Raw genomic sequence first — 22041 nt, 5'->3', positions numbered from 1 at the left:
CTCTTTCATTTCTTAATTCTTCCTCCAGGTCAGCCCAGATTCTCCCTGGATGGAGATTCCTTTCCCCTTAAGCAACACCTGGGCCATGAATTTTCCAAGACTGGCTGCAGCTGATTCTGCTTCAAGGGATGAGTTGCTTCAGGCAATCTCTTTGGCCAATCCCTGGATTCCTGCCTCCATGGGCATGTGATTCTGACAGGCTCTACTTTTTAGATCTCAATTAAAAGCAAAATGTTACTCTCCTCTAGGAGGGATGCCTGAAATAGTTTGGTTTGTTCTTTTATTACTTATATTTAAGGTTCACTACATGATGTTTCAATATACATATAGCAAAACGACTACTACAGTAAGGTGAATTAACATATCCCTCTCCTAACACACACACAGCTGTGTGTGTGTGTGCCTGTTCTAAGAGCACCTGAAATCTACTATTTTACTTTTTGATAATAAAATAGAAAAATATGAAATCAGATCAAAGACCTCACCATAAAGTGGAGTTGGGTCACAACAGGGTGTTAGTAGGTCTCTGGAGTTTCTGGTTACTCATCTATTTTGTCCGATACCATATTTGAAAACATGGAAATCAAGGCTCAGAGAGGCAAATGGACATGCCCAAAAAGACTTAGAAAGATTAAAACCTAGGTGTCCTGATGCCAGACCAGGGTTGTTACAACCATACTCTGCTGTCCCTCTGTGTTTATGAGAATGTGTTAAGCTCTGGTGAGCACAAGAAAATAGACTTTCTGTAAAGAAGGAAACTGACAGAAAGGAAAGATGGTAGGAAATGCCTGGAAATTGAACCCAGGAAGGCCAAAGCCCAAGTCACTGTAAAAGGTTTTGAACTGGCAAGAATGTGAGGAAATGATGGGAGAGCAAAGGAAATGAGCCTCAGGGAGAGAAAACACAGGGGGCACTCACAGGGCTTTGGGGAACCTCCATTATTGTATGCCTTTGCCACGTTCAGTGCATCCCTCTTCCCCTCCCAGAAGCCTTGCCTGAGCTATTCCCCACCCCCAAAGAGGCCCTTGAGAACTGCACATGTTTACGGGACACTATGTGATGTTTTGATACATATATACTTCCACATAGTATAATGTTCAAATTAGCACAAACGTATCTAACATCTCAAACGCTTATAATTTCTATGAAAACATCGAGAATCTTCTCTTCAAGCTTTCTGAAAATACACAGTACAGTGCCATTAGCTATAATCAAGCCTACTGTACAATAGCACACAAGATCTTTATTCTCCTATCTATTACTTCGTATTTGGTAATCAACGCTCCCCCATCCATTTCTCTTCTCTATTCTCCCCAGCCTTTTGTAATTGCTATTATATTCTCAACTTCTCTGGGGTCATTTTTTTTCAGATTCCACATATAAAGTAGTCTATTGTGTTCCATATGTATCCATTACTTCACTTAATCATCTAAACAACTATATGGAGAGAAATACTATTACAAATATCCATTAAGGGAAATACAGAGAAGTTAAGCACCATGTCTGTTTCAACAAGTAGTAAGCCATAAGGCTCAAATTAGAATGCAGGCTATCCTACCATTAACCTCTGCTTTTGTAATTCAAAATAGATTCACTGGCTCTGTGCTGAAGTAGATTCCTGTTTGAAAACTATAGTACTGGGAACATTTTCATTTCACAACTGGTATCAGTATAATGATCATATTTTTGGGCAGCAACGATTATTGACTGGTTACTATACATAAAACACTGTACTAAGTAAATGTATTACCTGAATGACCTCATTGAACCCTCACAATAACCCCATGAGGTGACAACAAGCTCACAAAGTGCTAATTTGCCCAATATGGCATAACTGAGCATGTAGTTATGCAAGGGCCCTTTCATACCACTAGGCAGTCTGTATCTGGCCCTTTTCTCATGAGTTCTCTTTTCCCTGACTCCCACTGCTTTTGATACCAATTAGAGGCTTGGTGAAGGATAGCTAGGAGGTGGAGTTAAATGCATCAATTTACCATTGGACTTCTCATGGATTCATTTGTATGGGATAAAGCCCATGAAATCGGGGCCGGCGCTGTGGTGCAGCGGGTTAAAGCCCTGGCCTGAGGCGCCGGCATCCCATATGGGTACCAGTTCTAGTCCCAGATGCTCCTCTTCCAATCCAGCTCTCTGCTATGGCCTGGGATAGCAGTAGAAGATGGCCCAAGTCCTTGGGGCCCTGCATCCACATGGGAGACCTGGAAGAAGCTCCTGTCTCCTGGCTTCAGATCAGTGCAGCTCCGGCTGTTGTGGCCATCTGGAGAGTGAACCAGCAGATGGAAGACCTCTCTCTCTGTAACTCTGACTTTCAAATAAACAAAATAAATCTCTAAAAAGGTCAATGAAATCATCATTTAATGGCCAGAGTCCAATTAACAACCAACATAGAACCTTTCTCAGCTTAAATATTTCATTTACTTAATAAAATTAAGGTGTGGGAAAGGCATTGTACTTGACAGCACTGTTGTTGGGAGACTTTGCCTGAATTTCCCTTTCTCATTGAATGGGTAATGCATTCAACAAACAGATACTGGATTGCTATTGAACAACATCTACAGTGTACATGGAAGTCAGAAAGCTAGTCCCAGGTCACTCATTGTGTGGCCTTGAGAAAGTCACCTGCCCTTATTGGGGCTCAATAGTTACTAATGAGCTATTGATTGATCTGTCAGGTACCTCCCATTGCAGGCTTCAGTCCAATCTGTGCTTAGAGTTTGATGGTTTTATGTTGCAAATATTTGATTCTTAGTATCTTCTTTAAATGAAAAAGAAGAAAAAGTGTCAATTTCCTTAACTGCTCAACTGAAGACTCAGGTGACGGTCAGGTAAGTAATTTCCCAGGGGGATTCAGCATGCACCAGGAGATTATTAGGACAGTAGGGGACCTGGAATAGAAGACATGACGGGAGATCCTAGAAACTGCAGAGGCAATGGACAGAAAAAGGACAAACTCTGGGGGGACAAGGAGTTTGAGTTTCCTTTGGCCATTTTCTGGTTTTGTCTTCAGGGCTGTGTCTTCCCCAAACCCTTATCACTTATCTTCCCCATTCCCCAAAAAACATATAATGTCTTTCTTTCAAGAAGGAAGACTTGGATGAGAGGACATAATGAGTCGGCACTCCAGACCAAAGAGACATCCAAGGAAGACTTCATATGATCTTAGAACATGTGGAAAACACACACACACACACACACACACGCGCAAAGTGTGTATATCTTTTTAAATCAAGTTTAGCAGAATAATTTAGGAAACTTTATTGGGACACCCCCAATCTAGAGTCACTTTACAATTTCCCACATGTATCAATTCCACTGGAGACCTTTTCCAGAACCTTGTTACGTCCAGCTACTGCTTCCTTTATTTTTACACTTATTATGCTAAAAGATGGGACTGATGGTATGGGTGGGAAGAAAGGGTGAAATACTAGGTTCTGTCCATGATATTTCAAACATTTGTTTTTGAAAACAATAGAACTAAATGCGTCTTAAAGTTGAAATTCTCAAGTGACTCAAGATACACCCTCACTAATTAAGAGGGAAAGAAAAGTGTTATTACAGCAGATTCAGGACAGTGAATTAGTAGTGAATTTAGGTTCCATTCACTGTTCTGCCTTTAATTTGTGGTATGATATTACACAAATCACTTTATCTTTCTATATCTTAAAGTTTCCAGCGCCGCGGCTCACTAGGCTAATCCTCCACCCACAGCACCGGCACCCCGGTGTTCTAGTCCCAGTTGGGGCGCCGGATTCTGTCCTAGTTGCTCCTCTTCCAGTCCAGCTCTCTGCTGTGGCCCAGGAAGGCAGTGGAGGATGGCCCAAGTGCTTGGGCCCTGCACCCACATGGGAGACCAAGAGGAGGCACCTAGCTCCTGGCTTCGGATCGGCGTGGTGCGCCAGCTGCAGTGCACTGGCCGTAGCGGCCATTTCGGGGGTGAACCAACAGAAGGAAGACCTTTCTCTCGGTCTCTCTCTATAACTGTGCCTGTCAAAAAAATGGCGTTTTGTTCCCAGCAGCTCAGATCAATGCCGAGGGGGAAGCAGGAAAACGCAAGCGCACAGGAAAGAGGCGCACAAACCCATTGGCCAGAAGTTTCAAGGAAAGGTTCGGGAAAAAAACTGCAGAGGAAACTCTTCTGGATCTAGTGGATGTGACATGGAGGACCTATGGGGAGAGCAAGGGCAGCCACAGCTCGGGAGCCCAGCTGAGGAGTCTAAGCACCAGCGCTGGAAAGGGAGGTGAGATGAAACCTCAGTAGCCCGAGCCATTGGTGGGAAAACAGCAGAAAGATCCTAGAGGGAATGAGGCTTGAAGCCCTGCTGGAGAAAGTTCACCAGGCTAACTAGCAGAGAGAAAAATAAATAAATGAAAAAATAAATACATAAATAAATAAATAAAAGGGACCGGCACGGGCCTCTCTCTCCACTCAACTTACAAAGGCAAGGAAGAAAAAGAGTAGGCACCATTTTGAACATACGTAAAGCGGCGCCCGCCATCAGCCAAGCAGAAAAACCTGACTCTGGTGGGGAGAAATAACAGGAGATTAGGACCTAGTGAAGGTGTGGAGCTAATGAACTGAGACTGTGAAAATCTGAGGGTGTGGGAGAGAACTCACGGAGTACACAAACTGGGTAACCTTGGCAACCCGGTGGAAGATTGCAGAGAAATTTGAGATCACACTGAGGTCTGCATAGACCCTTTGTGTGGTCCTTGGGGCAGAGCAGGTGAATATTAAACCAACAGGGGCCAGAACTCATACATTGACTACCCTCAATTCCACTCAGCTGTGCAGAATTACTTCCCTTCTGAATAAAAAAAAAATGAGAGAGAGAGAGAGAGAAAATTTACCACTCCCAAACTGTGAGACTCACCTTTGGCACACCCTTAACCCTGAAGAACCAAACAGAGCTCTCTGGCCACACCCATCACAAACCTCTAAGGATCCATAAAAAGCAGACAGTCCACTTAATCTAGAGTCATTGTATAACGAGAAAAATCACCACAGCGAAGAAACCAAAGATTATCTCCACAATGCCAAGCAACAAACGCATAAACCAAGGAAACAAGAACAAGGAAGACACTATGATGCCCCCAAATTAACAAGACACCCCAATTCAAGATTATGAAGATGATGAGATAGCAGAAATGCAAGAAATGGATCTCAAAAAATTGGTAAGAACATTAAGAAGTTCTTAAATTCTTGAACTACAGAAATCCTTACTGGACAGGATAGAAAATCCCTCTCACGAAAATGAAATATTAAGGAGGAATCAAAATGAAATGAAGCAACTAGTAGAACATGAAACTGTGATAGTGAAGAGAAATCACAATGAAATGAAGAATTCAATAGATCAAATGACAAATACATTAGAGAGCCTTAAAAACAGAATGGGTGAAGCAGAAGAGAGAATATCGGACTTAGAAGACAGAGAACAGGAAAGTATACAGTCAAACCAAAGAAAAGAAGAGGAAATTAGAAATATAAAAAGTATTGTCAGGAATCTACAGGATACTATTAAAAAAAAAACCAACATCCAGGTTCTAGGAGTTCCTGAAGACATGGATAGGGAGAAAGGATTAGAAGGCCTTTTTAGTGAGATACTAGCAGAAAATTTCCCGGGTTTGGATAAGGACAGAGACATCCTAGTACAGGAAGCTCATAGAAGCCCTAATAAACATGATCAAAAGAGATCCTCACCACGACACGTTGTAATTAAACTCACCACAGTGAAACATAAAGAAAAGATCCTAAAATGTTCAAGAGAGAAACGTCAGATTACTCTCAGAGGATCTCAAATTAAAATCACAGCTGACTTCTCATCAGAAACCCTAAAGGCTAGGAGGGAATGGCGAGATATAGGCCAGGTACTAAGAGAGAACAACTGCCAACCCAGAATATTATATCAGTATGAAAGAAGGTAAAGGAAGAAAAACCCCCAGTAAAAGATCACAAGAAGCTCAAAGCATATACTAGAAAGTGTCTTTGGGAAAATAGCAAGGCAAAGTTACTACTTATCAATAGTCACATTGAACGTTAATGGCCTCTACTCTCCAGTTAAAAGACACCGATTGGCTGACTATGAAATTGTCTAAATATGATCAGAGTTGGTGAACTCAAAAGGCCTCCATAGCCTTGGCAACTCATGACAAGAGCCTAGGGTGATTACTGTACCATAAACAAGAGTGTCATTTTGATAAGTCAACAACAGGAGTCACTGTGCACTTACTCCTCATGGAGGATCTCTGTCCTAATTGTGCTGTACATTGTGAGTTAATGCTATAACTAGTACTCAAACACTATTTTACACTTTGTTTTTCTGTGTGGGTGCAAACTGTTGAAAGCTTTACTTAATATATGCTAAATGATCTTCTCTATATAAAAATAATTGAAAATGAATCTTGATGTGAATGGAAGAGGAGAGGGAGCGGGAGAAGGGAGTATTGCGGGTGGGAGGGGAGTTTTGGGGGGGATAAAGCCATTGTAATCCATAAGCTGTACTTTGGAAACTTATGTTCCTTAAATAAAAGTTAAAAAAATAAAATATTGCATTTTACCATCAGCTACACAAGAATTTTTGAGGATCAGATAAAATTATAGCCTTAAGAATATGTTACAAATGTGATTCATTGATACGTAGTAGAGAGCTTCCTTTATTATGAAATCCTATTCAGAACACAATGGTTTGGTAACCTTGCTTGAAACTGCTACGTCCCACTAGAACAAGATAACACCTATTTGGGTGTTATCTGTCTAGAGGCCACTGGGTATGAATGAATTCCTTAGTAGTTTGTGGATTTAAGAAGGTTTTGAAACTCGGCAAAGCTGAAGTATGTCTATTAGAAAACCATTTGAGGTCTCTGTCCAAGGCTCTTAGACTTCTTTTTTTTTTAAACTTTTATTTAATGAATATAAATTTCCAAAGTACGACTTATGGATTACAATGGCTTCCCCCCCATACCGTCCTTCCCACCCACAACCCTCCCCTTTCCCACTCCCTCTCCCCTTCCATTCACATCAAGATTCATTTTCGATTATCTTAATATACAGAAGATCAGCTTAGTATACATCAAGTATGGATTTCAACAGTTTGCTCCCACACAGAAACATAAAGTGAAAAATAATAGATGATTTTTTTTTAAATGATGATGAAATCAGAGCAGACCTATTGTCATGTTTAATCCCAGTGAGAGTCAAGTTGGGAATTGATAATTTCTTTTTTTTTTTTTTTTTTACAGAGGATCAGTTTAGTATGCATTAAGTAAGGATTTCAACAGTTTGCACCCCCATAGAAACACAAAGTGAAATATATTGTTTGAGTACTCGTTATAGCATTAAATCTCAATGTACAGCACATTAAGGATAGAGATCCTACACGAGGAGTAAGTGCACAGTGACTCCTGTTGTTGACTTTACCAATTGACACTCCTGTCTATGGCATCAGTAATCTCCCTATGCTCCAGTCATGAGTTTCCAAGGCTATGGAAGCCCTCTGAGTTCTCCGACTCTTATCTTGTTTAGACAAGGTCATAGTCAAAGTGGAGGTTCTCTCCTCCCTTAAGAGAAAGGTGCCTCCTTCTTTGATGACCTGTTCTTTCCACTGGGATCTCACTCCCAGAGATCTTTTTGCCAGAGTGTCTTGGCTTTCCATGCCTGAAATACTCTCATGAGCTTTTCAGCCAGCTCCGAATGCCTTTAGGGCTGATTCTGAGGCCAGAGTGCTATTTAGGACATCTGCCATTCTATGAGTCTGCTGAGTATCTCACTTCAACATGTTGGATCACTCTCCCCTTTATTTATTCTATCGGTTAGTGTTAGCAGGTACTAGACTTGTCTATGTGCTCCCTTTGACTCCCAGTCCCTCCACCATGACCAACTGTGAACTGAAACTGATCACCTGGAACAGTGAGATGGCATTAGTACATGCCACCTCGATGGGATTGAATTGGAATCCCCTGGTATGCTTCCAACTCCACCACTTGGGGCAAGTCAGCCTGAGCATGTCCCATATTATACATCTCTTCCCTCTCCCATTCCCACTCCCATGTTCAACAGGGATCACATTTCAGTTAATTTTCAACACTTAAGAATAACTGTGCATCAATTACAGAACTAAACCAGTCATATTAAGTAGAACAGATAAAAAAACTACTAAGAGGGATAATGTATTAAGTTGTTCATTAACAGTCAGGGCTATGCTGATCAAGTCACCGTTTCCCATAGTGTCCACCTCACTCCAACAGGTTTCCCTCTTGGTGTTCAGTCAGTCGTCACCGATCAGGGAGAACATATGGTATTTGTCCCTTTGGGACTGGCTTATTTCACTCAGCATGATGTGTTCCAGATTCCTCCATTTTGTTGCAAATGACTGGATTTCGTTGTTTCTTACTGCGGTATAGTATTCTAAAGAGTACATATCCCATAATTTCTTTATCCAGTCTACCGTTGATGGGCATTTAGGTTGGTTTCAGGTCTTAGCTATTGTGAATTGAGCTGCAATAAACATTAGGGTGCAGACCTCTTTTTTGTTTGCCAATTTAAATTCCTTTGGGTAAATTCCAAGGAGTGGGATGGCTGGGTCGAACGGTAGGGTTACCTTCAGGTTTCTGAGGAATCTCCAGACTGACTTCCATAGTGGCTTGACCAGTTTGCATTCCCACCAACAGTGGGTTAGTGTCCCTTTTTCCCCACATCCTCGCCAGCATCTGTTGTTGGTAGATTTCTGCATGTGAGCCATTCTAACCGGGGTGAGGTGAAACCTCATTGTGGGTTTGATTTGCATTTCCCTGATTGCTAATGACCTTGAACATTTTTTCATGTGCCTGTTGGCCATTTGGATTTCCTCTTTTGAAAAATGTCTATTGAGGTCCTTGGCCCATCTTTTAAGTGGGTTGTTGGTTTTGTTTTTGTGGAGTTTCTTGATCTCTTTGTAGATTCTGGTTATTAACCCTTTATCTGTTGCATAGTTTGCAAATATTTTTTCCCATTCTGTCGGTTGTCTCTTCACTCTCCTGACTGTTTCTTTTGCAGTACAGAAACTTCTCAATTTGATGCAATCCCAATAGTTGATTTTGGCTTTGACTGCCTGTGCCTCCCGGGTCTTTTCCAGAAATTCTTTGCCTGTGCCAATATCTTGAAGGGTTTCTCCAATGTTCTCTAGTAACTTGATGATGTCAGGTCGTAGATTTAGGTCTTTAATCCATGTTGAGTGGATTTTTGTGTAAGGTGTAAGGTAGGGGTCTTGCTTCATGATTCTGCACGTGGAAATCCAGTTTTCCCAGCACCATTTATTGAATAGACTGTCCTTGCTCCAGGAATTAGTTTTAGATCCTTGATCAAATATAAGTTGGCTGTAGATGTTTGGGTTGATTTCTGGTGTTTCAATTCTGTTCCATTGGTCTATCCATCTGTTTCTGTACCAATACCATGCTGTTTTGATTACAACTGCCCTGTAGTATGTCCTGAAATCTGGTATTGTGATGCCTCTGGCTTTGTTTTTGTTGTACAAGATTGCTTTAGCTATTCGAGGTCTCTTGTGCCTCCATATAAATTTCAGCACCATTTTTTCCAGATCTGAGAAGAATGTCTTTGGTATCTTGATTGGTATTGCATTGAATCTGTAAATTGCTTTTGGGAGAATGGACATTTTGATGATGTTGATTCTTCCAATCCATGAGCATGGAAGATTTCTCCATTTCTTGGTATCCTCTTCTATTTCTTTCTTTAAGGTTTTGTAATTTTCATTGTAGAGATCTTTAACGTCCTTGGTTAAGTTTATTCCAAGGTATTTGATTGTTTTTGTAGCTATTGTGAATGGGATTGATCTTAGAAGTTCTTCCTCAGCCATGGCATTGTCTGTGTATACAAAGGCTGTTGATTTTTGTGCATTGATTTTATACCCTGCTACTTTGCCAAACTCTTCTATGAGTTCCAATAGTCTCTTAGTAGAGTTCTTTGGGTCCCCTAAATACAGAATCATGTCATCTGCAAAGAGGGATAGTTTGAGTTCTTCCTTCCCAATTTGTATCCTTTAATTTCTTTTTCTTGCCTAATAGCTCTGGCTAGAACCTCCAGAACTATATTGAATAGCAGTGGTGAGAGTGGGCATCCCTGTCTGGTACCAGATCTCAGTGGAAATGCTTCCAACTTTTCCCCATTCAATAGGATGTTGGCTGTGGGTTTTTCATAGATTTCTTTGATTGTATTGAGGAATGTTCCTTCCAAACCCAGTTTGGTTAGAGTTTTCATCATGAACGGGTGTTGTATTTTATCAAATGCTTTCTCGGCATCTATTGAGATAATCATATGGTTTTTCTTCTGCAGTCTGTTAATGTGGTGTATCACATTGATTGTCTTGCGCACATTAAACCATCCCTGCATACCAGGGATAAATCCCACTTGGTCTGGGTGGATGATCTTTCTGATGTGTTGTTGCATTCTATTGGCGAGAATTTTATTGAGGATTTTTGCATATATGTTCATCAGGGATATTGGTCTGTAATTCTCTTTCAGTGCTGCATCTTTCTCTGGCTTAGGAATTAAGGTGATGCTGGCTTCATAGAAAGAATTTGGGAGGACTCCCTCTTCTTCGATTGTTCTGAATAGTTTGAGAAGAATTGGAGTTAGTTCTTCTTTAAACGTCTGGTAGAATTCAGCAGTGAATCCATCTGGTCCTGGGCTTTTCTTTGTTGGGAGGGCCTTTATTACTGTTTCCATTTCTGTCTCAGTTATGGGTCTGTTTAGGTTTTTGATGTCTTCCTGGTTCAATTTAGGCAGGTTGCATGTGTCCAGGAATCTATCCATTTCTGATAGGTTTCCCTATTTGCTGGCATACAAGTCCTTGTAGTAATTTCTGATGATTCTTTTTATTTCTGTGGTGTCTGTTGTTACATTTCCTTTTTCATCTCTGATTTTATTGATTTGGGTCTTTTCTCTTCTTTTTTTAGTTAGTTGGGCCAATGGGGTGTCAATTTTGTTTATTTTTTCAAAAAACCAGCTCTTCATTTGGCTGATTTTTTGTAATGTTTTTCTTGATTCAATCCTGTTGATTTCTTCTCTGATTTTAATTATTTCTCTTCTCCTACTAGATTTGGGTCTGGTTTGCTGTAGGTTTTCTAGATCCTTGAGTTGAATTGAAAGCTCATCTATTTGGTGTCTTTCCAATTTCTTGATGTAGGCACCTATTGATATAAACTTTCCTCTTAACACTGCTTTTGCTGTGTCCCATAAGTTTTGGTATGTTGTGTTGTTATCCTCATTTACTTCCAGAAAGTTTTTGATTTCTCTTTTGATTTCTTCTATGACCCATTGTTCATTCAGGAGCATGTTGTTCAATCTCCATGTGTTTGCGTATGCTCTAGGGATTCCTGAGTTGCTAATTTCCAACTTCATTCCTTTATGGTCTGAGAAGCTGCATGGTATGATTCTAATTCTTTTGAATTTGCTGAGACTTGCTTTATGTCCTAGTATGTGGTCAATCCTAGAGAAGGTTCCATGTACTGCTGAGAAGAATGTAAAACCTTTAGCTGTAGGATTGAAAGTTCTGTATATATCTGTTAGATCCATTTGGGCTATAGTGTCGTTTAAATCTACTGTATCCTTGTTGATCTTCTGACCGGATGATCTGTCTATTTCTGAGAGTGGAGTATTGAAGTCCCCCAGTACTACTGTATTGTGGTCTAAGTCTCCCTTTAAGTCCGTTAATAAATATTTTAGATAAACTGGTGCCCTGTAGTTAGGTGCATATACATTGATAATTGTTATATCTTCCTGTTGAATTGATCCCTTAATCATGATATAGTGTCCCTCTTTGTCTCTCTTAACAGTTTTTGTGGTAAAGTTTATGTTGTCCGATATTAAGATGGCTATGCCCGCTCTTTTTTCATTTCTGTTGGCATGGTATATCTTTTTCCAGCCTTTCACTTTCAGTCTGTATGGATCTTTGTTGGAAAGATGTGTTTCTTGTAAGCAGCAAATAGATGGGTTTTGTTCCTTAACCCAATCAGTCAATCGGTGTCTTTTAACTGGACAGTTCAGGCCATTCACGTTCAAAGTGACTCATGATAAGTGGTAACTTTGCCCTGCCATTTGCCAAAGATAAGTTCTAATATATGCTTTGAATTCCCTGTGATCTTTTGCTGTGAGTTTTCCTTCCTTGGTTTCCTTCCTTTACCTTCTTTCATATTGATGACCGTGTTTCTGTGTTTCTGTGTGTAACACATCTTTAAGCATCTTTTGCAGGGCTGGACGAGTGGCAACAAATTCTTTCAATTTCTGTTTGCAATGAAAAGTCTTTATTTCACCTTCATTCACAAATGATAGCTTTGCAGGATATAATATTCTGGGCTGGCAGTTGTTCTCTCTTAGTACCTGGGCTATATCTCGCCATTCCCTCCTAGCTTTTAGAGTTTCTGATGAGAAGTCAGCTGTGAGTCTGATTGGAGATCCTCTGAGAGTAATCTGACGTTTCTCTCTTGCACATTTTAGGATCTTTTCTTTATGTTTCACTGTGGAGAGTTTAATTACAACGTGTCGTGGTGAGGATCTCTTTTGGTCGTGTTTATTAGGGGTTCTGTGAGCTTCCTGTACTAGGATTTCTCTGTCCTCCAAACCTGGGAAATTTTCTGCTAATATCTCACTAAAAAGGCCTTCTAATCCTTTCTCCCTCTCCATGCCTTCAGGAACTCCTAGAACCCGAATGTTGGGTTTTTTAATAGTATCCTGCAGATTCCCGACAATATGTTTTAGATTTCTAATTTCCTCTTCTTTTCTTTGGTCTGACTGTATACTTTCCTGTTCTCTGTCTTCTAAGTCTGATATTCTCTCTTCTGCTTCACCCATTCTGTTTGTAAGGCTCTCTATTGTGTTTTTCATTTGATCTATTGAATTCTTCACTTCAGTCACTATCACAGTTTCCTGTTGTACTAGTTGTTTCGTTTCATTTTGATTCCTCCTTAATATTTCATTTTCATGAGAGAGATTTTCTATCTTGTCCATTAAGGATTTGTGTAGTTCCAGAATTTGTTTTTGAGAACTTCTTAATGTTCTTATCAATTTTTTGAGATCTGCTTCTTGCATTTCTTCTATGTCATCATCTTCATAATCTTGAATTGGGGTGTCTTTTTCATTTGAGGGCATCATGGTGACTTCCTTGTTTTTATTACCTCGGTTTTTGCGTTTTTTATTTGGCATATTGGAGATATTTGGTTTCTTCGCTGTGGTGCTTTTTCTTGTTATACTATGACTCTAGATTAAGTGGACTATCTGTTTTTGATGGAGCCTTAGGGCTTGAGATGGGTGTGGCCTGAGAGCTCTGTTTGGTGTGCCAAAGGTGACACTCCCAGGTTAGGCGTGGTAAATCTCTCTCTCTCTTTCTTTCTTTTTTTTTTTTTTTGATTCAAAAGGGAAGTAATTCCGCACAGCTGAATGAAGTTGGAGGTAGTTAGCAGGCAAATGATATACCCACAGGAGCCAGAGATTGGAAGCTCTTTCCCAAGGACCACACAGGGAATCTGTTCGGCCCTCAGAGTGGGCTCAAATTCTCCTTCAGCCTCCCACTGGGTTGCCAAAGTTACGGAATTGTAGCGTCTCTGGAGAGTGCTCACGTGAATTCCGTGAGTTCTCTCCCTCACTGTCTCTTTTTTCACAGTCTCAGTTCAGTAGCACCACAAATTTACTAGGTCCTAATCTCCTGTTAATTCGCCCCGCCCAGAGTCAGGTTTTTCTGCTAGGCTCAGGGCCGGTGCAAACCTGAGGTCGCTCTGCTTATGACGTATGTCCAAGATGGCGCCTGCTCTTTGTCTTGCTCGCCCTTGAGAGGTGAGCGGAGAGAGAGAAACCCGTGTCCGTACTAGTCACCCTTTTTTTTTAGATTTCTTTATCATAGAAGAAAAATTCTTCCTCATTGCACTTTCACTGTCTCAAGGACCTTGCTTTGCTGTATCAATCTCTCTTTACTACAGGATAATTTCTATCAGCATTCAAGCATCTGTTCATCTTAGAAAAATCCTCTCTTCATCTCACATTCTCCCAGCTATTGCTTGGTTTCTTTGTTCTTCTTCACAGCAAATTTTTTAAAGAATTGCCTGCACACATTGCCTCCATTTTCCTCATTTCACATCTTTAACATCTATGCATTCAAAACTACTCTTCTAGGTCACTTTTGTCTGGCCAACTCCAATGGTCATTTCTCTAGCCTTCATCTAGAAGCTTACATCATCATTACACACAGTTGACTACATCATTCTCTTTGACATAATCTCTTTCTCTTGGCTTCTATGACCTCACATTCTTGATTTTTTAATATCCATCTGGCAACTCCTTCTGAGTTTCCTTAATATAGCTGCATAGCAGCTGGGAGTACAGGGTCTCAAATTGTTCTATCCAGTATGGTAGCTAGTAGTCACGTTGTGGGTATAACATTTAAATTTTTTTTAAAAAAACCCACAAGCACAAATAAACCAACTTTAACAGATATTATTTTGTATTCATATAGCGCCTTCTTCGAGAACCTTAAATGCTTTACAGACATCATCTCTAATGAATCCCCACAACAACCCTGTGAGGTAGGTTTTACTCCCATTTGACAAGACAGGGAGACTGAAGCACAGAGAGGTCAAGTGACTTGCCCAAGGTCACACAGTTCACTGCACTGAAGAGCCAGGGCCCGAGCATCTTAGCCTCTCCCAGCTCCTAGCCAAATACCTCATGAGAGAATCTTGAATGAAAGGTAGCTTTAAAGAAAGCAGACATAGTAGTATGTTATGAAAAATGAGGTCTTTCTACTGCCATCAAGGAAAGAAAAAGCCCTGCACCGAGGGTCAGAGGCCCCAGGACCCATGGGGACACCTCCTGCTGGCGCTCCCCACAGCCTCCTGGCTCCATTGTAAGCAATCCTCTCCAGGGCAGGTTTCCCAGACAGAAGCCACAGGACTTAGAAACAGGACTTCATTTAGAATATTTACTTCCAGTTATGGTAATTCATAGAAATTCTTATTCCAATATACAAAATATGGGACAGTCATCCCGACGAACACATACACAGGTACAGAGCAACCAGCCACCAGTTACAGCTTAGACCTGCCCTTGCTCTATGCACGGTCAGCCAACAGACCACCTCCCAATGCCATCTGTGTGGGTCTCCTTCCTGTCTTCCTACACCTGTACTGGTTTTCCCAACCGTAACCCTATACCTTTTAGAAGTACACTGAGTTTAAATTTAAAACAACTAAATCATATGAATAAAAATCAAATATTTATTTAAAAAATCAAAATTAATAATTCAGTCCCTCAACCCTACTGACCACATCTCAGTTTTCTAACAATGTTGTGATTAGCAACACACTGAACAGCAAGACACAACCCATTTCCATTGTTGCAGAATCTTCTGTTGGATCATGATCCTCAGACTGCATTTCTAGTGATAAAATCACAACTCTGCTACTCCATCAGCTGAGTAACTTTAGGCAAATTACTTAATCTCTCTTAACACCAAGTTTTCTTTTTGTAAAATAAGACTAATGATACCTTTCTTTTAGGCTGTTGCTAAGATGCATACTGAGTGCCATAAAAGAGTTTGACATTGCCCAATCTGCACACACTGGCCCCAAAAACTCTCACTGTAGACTTGAGGCTAGACCCCTCAAGAGTTCCAGACTGCTTACTTGACACCTACACTTGCATTTCTCACACAAGTAGCTCAAAAACACATGCAAAGTGGTGTTATGAGTGACTGAGTTGTTACCTGCCATGCCAGAATCCCACATGGGTACACGTTCAAGTCTTAAATGCTACACTTCTGATCCAGCTCCATGTTGGTGCACCTGGGAGGGTAGCAGAAAATGGCCCAAGTCCTTGGACCCCTGCACCCATGTAGGAGGCCCGGATTAAGCTCCTGGCTCCTGACTTCATCCTAGCCCAGCCCTGGCCATTAAGGCCATTTGGGAAGTGAACCAGCAGATGGAAGATATTCTCTTTCTCTCTCTCTCCGCCTCACTCCCCCCCTCCCCCCCTCTAGCTATCCCTTTCAAATAAATAAGATAAATCTTTAAACATACACACACACACACACACACACACACACACGTAAAGAGAGTTTCCTTTTCTCTCTTCCCAATCCCAACCATACTTGCTTCTCCTCTAGTCTTCTTCATTCTTTTTGACTCTTTCCTTACTCATATCAAGTCTATCACTCTGGACAAGAGATTCTACCATTAAAATATATTTTGAATCAGTCTGCCCAGTTCCAGTGGCCCCTCTGCTTCCTATCATCTCTTTTCTTTGACTATGGCTCTAGCCTCTCATCTGGTCTCCTGCTTTCACTCTCACAACCACCCCCACAGCCATGTTCCATAAAAGTGCCAGAGAAACCATCCTTGAATATAAATCATATTCCTGCCACCTCCTTCTTATAACCCTGTGATGGCTTCCCATTGTGAATAGGATAAAATACATTGACCAGGTTGGACACAGTGGTTAAGACACCACTTGGGATGCTCGCATCCCATGTTGGAGCCCCTGGGTTTGAGTCCCAACTCTACTTCCAATTCCAGCTTCCATCTAATGCACACCATGGGAGGCAGTGAGTAATGGCTCAAGTAATTGGCTTCTTGTCACACCTATGGGAGCCCAGATTGGACTCCTAGCTCCCAGCATTCGCCTGGCCCAGCCTGGAAGGCATTTGAAGAATGAAACAGTGGATGGCAGATATTCATTCTCTCTCTCTCTCTCTCTCCCTCCCTCTCTCTCTCCCCCTTCCCTCTTCCTTTCCCTCTCTTTCCCTCCCTCCTTCTCCTTCTTTCTCCCTCTCTTTCCCTCCTTTCTTTCCTCCCTCTCAAATAAACAAATTTAACAAGAAATTGGCACCATGATCTTTATGCTGCAGTGCAGGAATATGAGAGTGTCATTCTTCCTCTCAGGATAATACCAGTAGATGAAACCAAATTCATAGTGTTGTTTTGAGAATCAAATATTATAATGAGTGCAAAGTTCATAGCACAATCACTGTATTGAATATTTACAAAATTTTAAGATTGCAAATTCAGGATAGGATTTACCTCTGTTGGTGAGACAGGGAAATATAACTGAGGCACAGTATACAAAGTTATTAAATCATGTGGGTAAGATTTTATCTCTTAAACTGAGATTCAAATCTAGCTCTGTCACTTTATCAGCTGAGTGATCTTAGACAAGTGACACAACCTTAAGTAGCTACTTAATCAATGATAGATACATGAGTGCTTATTGTATGATTCTCTGTCCTCTAAAATATTTGGAGTATTTCACAATAATTTTTAAAAGTGACTAACACGCAACAACAGGAGTTACTGTGAATTTACTCCTCATGTAGGATCTCTGTCCTTAATATGTTGTTCAACGTGAATTAATGCTATAACCAGTACTCAAACAGATTTTACACTTTATGTTCTGTGTGGGTACAAACTGTTGAAATCTTTACTTAATATATACTAAATTGATCTTCTGTATATAAAGATAATTGAAAATGAATCTTGATGTGAATGGGTTGGGAGAGGGAGCGGGAGATGGGAGGGTTGAGGGTGGGAGGGAAGTTATGGGGGGGAAAAGCCATTGTAATTCATAAGTTGTACTTTGGAAATTTATATTTACGAAATAAAAGTTTAAAAAAAAGTGACTAACATGATGCCTATAAATGCTCAATACAAGAAAGTAATTATTATTACATAATGATCATAGCACTTAAGAGATAGAGTTAAGGCTATGAAGATTCCCAGCCACGGGTTTGAATACTGGTCCTACCAGTATTGGACAGGTTAATAATGACCTTTGCTCCTTCAACTATTCCCTATTCTCATCAATACCATGCACAGAAAGATAAAAAGTTTAGCATCAAGTGAAGGGAGAGGATAAAATATACTTCTCACTGTCTACCACAGCGCTTTCTATTCTTCCTCAGGTAGATGAATGAAGAAGGCATAAACTGGCCTCTCAAAAAGAAGTAGTATAAGGTCCTTTGATGGCAAACCTGTTTGGGAGTTGGGGATGAGCTGTTAGGAAGGACTTTTACTGCAAGCTAAGAAATACCAAGGCAAATGTCAGAAGCATTCTATTTGGGGTCCTCAGGGTCCAAAATTAAAGTAGACTTAGAATAAATGGATGAAAAGAAATTTTTAAGGGCTTGAATTGTAAATTAGACACTGTTACCTTTTAAAGTTGTTTTAATTGGATATACTTTTTGAAATGGCAAACAATAATCAAATCATGTTTAATCCTCTTAATAATGATTGAACTGCAGATTAAAAAATATCACATCGTGGAAGAAATTTAAATGTTAACAGTCTTCCCATACTGAGGACACTGTTGAACAACAGGAAAAATAGTGTTAGTTGGAGAATAACTTGGTACAACATCTTTGGAGGACATTTAGTTCATTAGCAACCTTTGAAGATTTAAAATACATATGTATCTAGGCTAGTGGCTGAATTACCCATATTTCACATTGGAGTACCTGGATTCAATTCCTAGCTTGTTCTCTTGACTCAAGCTTCCTCTCAATGCATAAGCTGGGAGGTAGCAGTGGTGCATACAGTAATTAGGTTCCTACCACCCATGTGGGAGACCTGGATTGCAATTCTGTCTACTGGCTTTCGTCCAGGCCCACCCTTTGCCAGTGTGGTACTATAGGCATTGAGAAAATAAGCAAGCAAATGCGAAGTAATTCTAACACGTTAGAGAGAGACAGGAGACAGACAGGTTCCTAATACAGGCAGGTAGAGAGAGATAAAGAGCCCCCAAGGAAGAATACCAAACAACCAGATGAAAGTCACATCAGCCAAAGGCCCTGACCACCCAGGACCTGTTTGAGCACTCCATCAACTTCCATAGGCAAAATGAATAACTCAGGCTCTGACTGCTGAGCGGCCCTGACCTCAGAGTGGCTAGCTTCAGTTTCACCTTATTAGTATATCTGTGCAAAAAAAGGTGATGCTGGTGGCTGCTCCCTGAGTGGTCTTTATCCAGTACTAGAGGTTTTCACCTTATTCGCATATATAGTAACCAATTAGGGAAAGTGCCCCCATTAAAAACATATAAAAACCCCTAGGCAGGACCTCTTCATTGCCACCCCCTTCTGGGACCCCTCCAGGCAGGCACTGCTGCCAGTTTTCTCTTTCACTTTCAATTTCTCTTTCTCTTAATATGCGTCTTGTTAGAAAGGCCTAAACTTCATGGTTGCAAGACAAAAGTTCAGCAAAGAGAAAGAGCTGTAACATTTCTAAAAATTCACTGGAAAGAAATCTCTCTGTCTCAGTCTCTCTCTCTCTCTCTCTCTCTCTCTCTCTCTCCCACACACACCCTCCCACCCTCTCTGTCTCCCTCCTCCTTCTGCATCCTTCTCAAATAAAGTATACAAAAAGACATAACTGTTAACCTAATAATTCTACTCGCCAGAATTAGTCCTACATATATACTAGTAGGCTAGGACATATACATAAGGTATTTGTATTGTATATGTATATTTCATTGAAATACATTTTGGAAAATCCAAAAACTGGAAGCAACATAAATATGCATAAACAGTGAAATTGTTAAATTATAATTTAATCATCCAGTGAATATTCAATGAGTACTACTTGGTACTACTCAAGTAGGTACTGGGGAAACAGAAATGAACAACATAAACAAAAATCTCTTCCCTTATGGAAGATAAAATATCCCTACGATGGAAAAATATGACATACCTCAAATGTAGAATAAAATCTATAAACATTAGTAGCTCTCCAGGAGACACACGTAAATGAACAGCTCAAACTGTAGAACACAATAGCTAGCAAGATAGTTAGGTAGATAGATACTATGATCCCAGTTGGAAACAAATATTTTATACTTAATAAAACTTTTAGAGAATACAAAAAATTCTGGAGAGTAAAAATGACTCCTTTAGGGAACGGTATTATGGTCTGGAAAAAAGACATTGCATTTCAAAGTTTAATGTATGTACTGTTTTATTTTGTCATATACATGAATTACTTTTGATTAAAAATAACAAGCTTAAATATGAGGAGACTTCAAAATGTTCATGGAAAATGGAATGAAAATATAAATTTATGGGACCAGCGTTGTGGTGCAGCAGGTTAAGCTGCTGGTGGGATGCCGCCATCCCATATCAAGTTCAAGCCCTGGCTGTTCCCAAATCCTTTCCTATAATAGAGACTACTCAAGGAAACTCCCTTTTACTCTCTTCTGCTATGATAGGTCTGGAGACTATTTGGACTCTTCCAATTAGAGTCTAATCTACCTAAGCCATTCTTAGTGAAAACTGGCAACCAGAAGATGGTCAAGAGCTATTCCAGTCAACCATTTTAATATGAGGTAACTTAAAAAAATCATGGAAAATGGAAATTAAAAGATAACATTATTTTGGTTGAGTATCTTTTGAAATCTATGCATTTTTTCATGGTACATGTTTTCCATGAATGTTTTGAAGACCACTACTATGCATGGATCTTAAAATTTTCTAGTGCCAGAGTACACTTATCTTTTAATTCCATTTGTCATGACTCTCTTGAAGTTCTCTTGTATTTAATAGCTGTTGCCATTGGGAACAATTTCCAATATTTAATCCAGGTTCCTCATGATTTGTATAAACTAAAATATCACTAGTTAAAGCCTCAGTGGAAACTTATAAGAGATACTGTTTATTTATATTTGGAAAACAGTGCCTAGAAGGAAACACTAATAGGAACTGGGACTTATTCAGACGATGGCAAATCATTAGTCTCCAAGTGTTTTAAATTCTTCTGTAGATAAGATTGTCTCAAAGTGGTCAAAAAACTCTGGGGAAAGTATACAACCTATGTGAATAAATAGCTAAATGATTGGAATTTGTGCCCCACCCTTGTGAGTTAACATGACCAGATGAATGTGACCAAGCCACCACTTCCCACAAGCTACCAGGGTGAAAGAGATTTAGTCAACTACCACTAGCAATCAGAGGTCCTCCAAGAGATATAGCACCTTGGAAAACAGGTTTCCTGTAAACCATCACTGCCATCCTGTGCAGGCCACCTTACCTAACTGAAATTGATTGGAGACATTTCCACATGTTTGCATTATCTCCGGGCTATTCCATCCTAAGGGGTATAATGCACAGCCTGAGCTTATCAGCAGTCCTGGAAAGAAAAGCATACACACAGGTAGAAAAAATACGAAACAGCAGAACACGTCTTCTATCACCCCAACATTGGCCCTAGGTTAACTCAATTCAATTTTTTTCTCCTCCATTCAAGGCTTGTGCTTCCTGGTTTTCACTCCATTTCTGTCATACTCAACAGGATCTCTTTGCCATGCTATAGGTTGTGAGGTACCATAGACAACGTAGGGGATAATTCAAAAGAAAGGACAACTTTGGAAATCGGGACAGACCAATACATTTTTAAGTCAAAACTATTTTTAAAACTCACAAGGCTAATTTGGCCTCTCCAATCTCTTTTATCTTGGTCTGATTTACAATGAACTACAATGTAGAGACAACATCTCTTTCCTAAAATCCAGCTTTTTCTAAACATCAAGCACATTTTTACTAGCTGAAAGCAGGTCATGATTGCCATAACTTGTGGCTAACTCTTGGACTGAGAACTATATGACGTACACAGATTGAGTTGACTTCTCCTGGTGAGCAGGGCATCACATTCCCTCTCTCTTGAGAAATCATTCCAGCTCTGTGCTAAGCATTCTCCACTTCTTAAGCTCCCAGTATATTCTACTATATCCCTTGGCTTAATCCCCCTTTTGTTTAGGCCATTTAGTCATTTCAGGAAAACTGTGGGACCTTAGTTATAATCTCCCTATTCCAAACACAGATAGAAATCTGAGTCTGCTTGCCAATGCTGCGATCTAATGCCAGCTGTCTAGATTACCCTGCCATGCCTCTGGACACAACAAATTGGACCAGAATTTGACATCTGACACAAAAACGATCAATTCATTGGCTAACCAGAAACAGGTAACACTGTAGCCTCACATGAAGAGATGAGTTGGGCCAGATATTT

At 40.3% G+C, this 22041-nt stretch overlaps 1 protein-coding gene across 1 annotated transcript in view; it reads right to left on the bottom strand.

Moving 5' to 3' along the window:
- LHFPL1 (LHFPL tetraspan subfamily member 1) overlaps positions 1–22041 on the bottom strand; it is a 50836-nt gene that overhangs the window by 15954 nt on the left and 12841 nt on the right. Inside the window, exon 2 of the mRNA XM_070066626.2 lies at positions 21064–21162. Coding sequence (XP_069922727.1) covers positions 21064–21162 — 99 coding nt within the window. The remainder of the gene's footprint in view (positions 1–21063; positions 21163–22041) is intronic.

The sequence above is a fragment of the Oryctolagus cuniculus genome, chromosome X (genome assembly GCF_051225735.1).
Source record: "Oryctolagus cuniculus isolate XC-2025 breed Fujian yellow rabbit chromosome X, ASM5122573v1, whole genome shotgun sequence".
Classification (NCBI taxonomy): Eukaryota; Metazoa; Chordata; class Mammalia; order Lagomorpha; family Leporidae; genus Oryctolagus; species Oryctolagus cuniculus.
The sequence above is the reverse complement of the archived record's forward strand: the minus strand, read 5'-3'. Positions and strand labels throughout refer to the sequence as shown.